Source organism: Ammodytes marinus (genome assembly GCF_949987685.1).
Source record: "Ammodytes marinus genome assembly, chromosome: 14".
In the NCBI taxonomy this organism is placed as follows: Eukaryota; Metazoa; Chordata; class Actinopteri; order Uranoscopiformes; family Ammodytidae; genus Ammodytes; species Ammodytes marinus.
In genome coordinates, this window is record NC_137218.1 from 3,871,271 (window position 1) to 3,873,770 (window position 2,500).

Below are 2,500 nucleotides of genomic sequence, written 5' to 3' on the forward strand. Positions count from 1 at the left end.
GTTATCCTTGTGATTGTCTTTATTGTGTGTGGTCGTCGTTACTGTGAATAAGGAAAACCTCAGTGTCTTTAGAGTGAAAATAAAGGTTATTTATTGATTGATTGATTGATTGATTGATTGATTGATTGATTGTTCGTCATCACCTAAATAATTCAATGGTTTGTTATTGTCATTTTGTCTTTTCTGAACAGGGCTCTGAAGCAAAAGGAGAGAAAAATGGTGCCACCCCTTCACAGGAGAACGGGAGTCCAGGTAGGCAGATAATCTGAGCAGCTCCACACATGCAGCATCTCACCAGTTGACCTCGCCATTTGGTTGGGAGAGTGTCTATATTTTTTCCACAATTAAAAAAAAAAAAAAAAAAAAAAAAAAAATGTTATTTATTATTATTATTTTAAATAAAAACAAATAAAGAAAATGTTGTTCCCACAGCCCTGTATGTTCCCACATTTCTAAGAAATCTAACTACTATACATACTACTGAGTATGTCTCTAAAAGTATGTCTGTCTGTCTGTGACTCATTCAACTTCCCCCTGCCTTCTTACCCTAACCCTAACCACCCAGCTGTGATGCCTGAACTTAATCACCAAGTACAGGAACATAGAGAGAGAGCATCATTTTAAAACAAAATTGGGAACGCGGAACATAAGATACTTTTTTTAATTTTTTTTTGTATGTTGTGATGGTGCAGGTGTTTGTTTATTGGTGTGAAAAAACTACAATAAATATATTGTAAAAAAAGAAAAAGAAATGTGGGTACCTGTAGGGATGACCCCATTGTGTTGTGTCTCCTGCTCAGTCTCCGTGGTGCAGTGTGAGGGACCCCAGCCCGCTGAAGCTGCTCCTCACTGCCCTCTCACCGCCGTCCTGAAGCCAAACCCTGAGACCTCTACCATCACCAGCCCAATGCAGTCCCATGGTCAGTGGAAGTAACAGTTCTCTATCAACCTATCAGTGTGTGTGTGTGTGTGTGTGTGTGTGTGTGTGTGTGTGTGTGTGTGTGTGTGTGTGTGTGTGTGTGTGTGCATGTGTGTGTGTGTGTGTGTGTGTGTGTGTGTGTGTGTGTGTGTGTGTGTGTGTGTGTGTGTGTGTGTGTGTGTGTGTGTGTGTGTGTGTGTTAGTGGTTTTATATAACCGTCTCTATCAACCAAAAGCCCCGGAAAACAATTAAGAGACCAGTCTGGATTTTTCTTCAATCTTCATCTCTACATTACTTAATGAAAATGCTCTTTAATGACAATATTTTTATTGTGAATTTGGTAGAAATGTTGTCAGTAGTTTATTTTATAAATGTTAATTTTACTCAAACATATGCTTATAAATAGTAAAACAAGAGAGACACTGAACATTTGGAGTGGTCTCTTGATTTTTTCCAGAGCTGTATGCCTATATCAATTATGCTTTTAAGGGTGGAGTCAGCGATTCTGGAGAGTATTTTTTATTTTTTTTTAAGATATTTGTTTGGCATTTTTTATGCTTTATTGATAGTGTAGAGACAGAGTTGAAATGGGGCAGAGAGGGGAGTGACATGCAGAGAACGACCGCGGGCTGGAATCGAACCCGGGTCTGCTGCTGGGCCCGGCCCGGGGGGGGGGGGGACACTCCCTACCAACTGTGCTAAGGGCGCTCCCCTGGAGAGTATTTCTTGTCAAATCACGTACTGTCAAAATCAGTCAATATCTCCTCACAATCTGCTACCTGTATGTACTGTGTGTGTGCACGGAAAAAAGTGTTACTGTAATAGACAACTAGCCTCTGTACAAGTGCATGTTGCTAGCAGAGGTGGGCAGAGTAGCCAAAAAATGTACTCAAGTAAAAGTAAGTTACTTTAAGATTATAATTACTCAAGTAGAAGTAAAAGTACTCATAAAAATTATTACTCGAGTAAGAGTAAAAAAGTATGCAGTGAAAAGACTACTCAAGTACTCAAGAGTACAAGTAGGCCTACTGAATGACTCCAGATTTATTTTTGAAATATACAGAGCAACACAAACGGTACAGAATAGACACGAACATAATATAAAACAGCAATGTTCAAATAAAGATATGTTAAATAACATCATTTTAAATAAAACAATAAATAAGGTGTTTAAAAATCAAATGAATAACCCTTGAACTCAAACAATAATACATTAATTATCTGCCAAATTAAATACATCACCCTTCAAATAAAATGATAATAAATTAGGCTTGTCCAAAATTATATTAATTAAAACCAATACACTTATAACACTGTTGCAATTGTTTTGCACATACACATTTTAAAACAAATTCCTACAATATGTCACTGGCCCTGAGAAAATTATCTAGGTTGTGTTTAGCCCCAAAAATATAAAACACAAAATTAAACTTCGTTACACATCAAAACCTGCTGGCACACTCACTTAACGTATAGTGGCTGAACAAAGAGACCACTCTCAGACTCTCACACAGCCAGACTGGGGCATGCGAAGTGGGTAGGCTACAGGGAGAACAGGACATGTGTCAAAAAAGAACAGT

The 2,500-nt window shown here is 38.0% G+C and overlaps 1 protein-coding gene across 1 annotated transcript in view; it reads left to right on the forward strand.

The window, feature by feature from the left end:
• Positions 1-2,500, forward strand: part of LOC307260607 (uncharacterized protein) — a gene marked incomplete at its 5' end in the record, with an annotated part of 24,623 nt that overhangs the window by 12,905 nt on the left and 9,218 nt on the right. The window contains 2 exons of the mRNA XM_080040880.1: positions 192-252; positions 801-920. Coding sequence (XP_079897006.1) covers positions 192-252; positions 801-920 — 181 coding nt within the window. The remainder of the gene's footprint in view (positions 1-191; positions 253-800; positions 921-2,500) is intronic.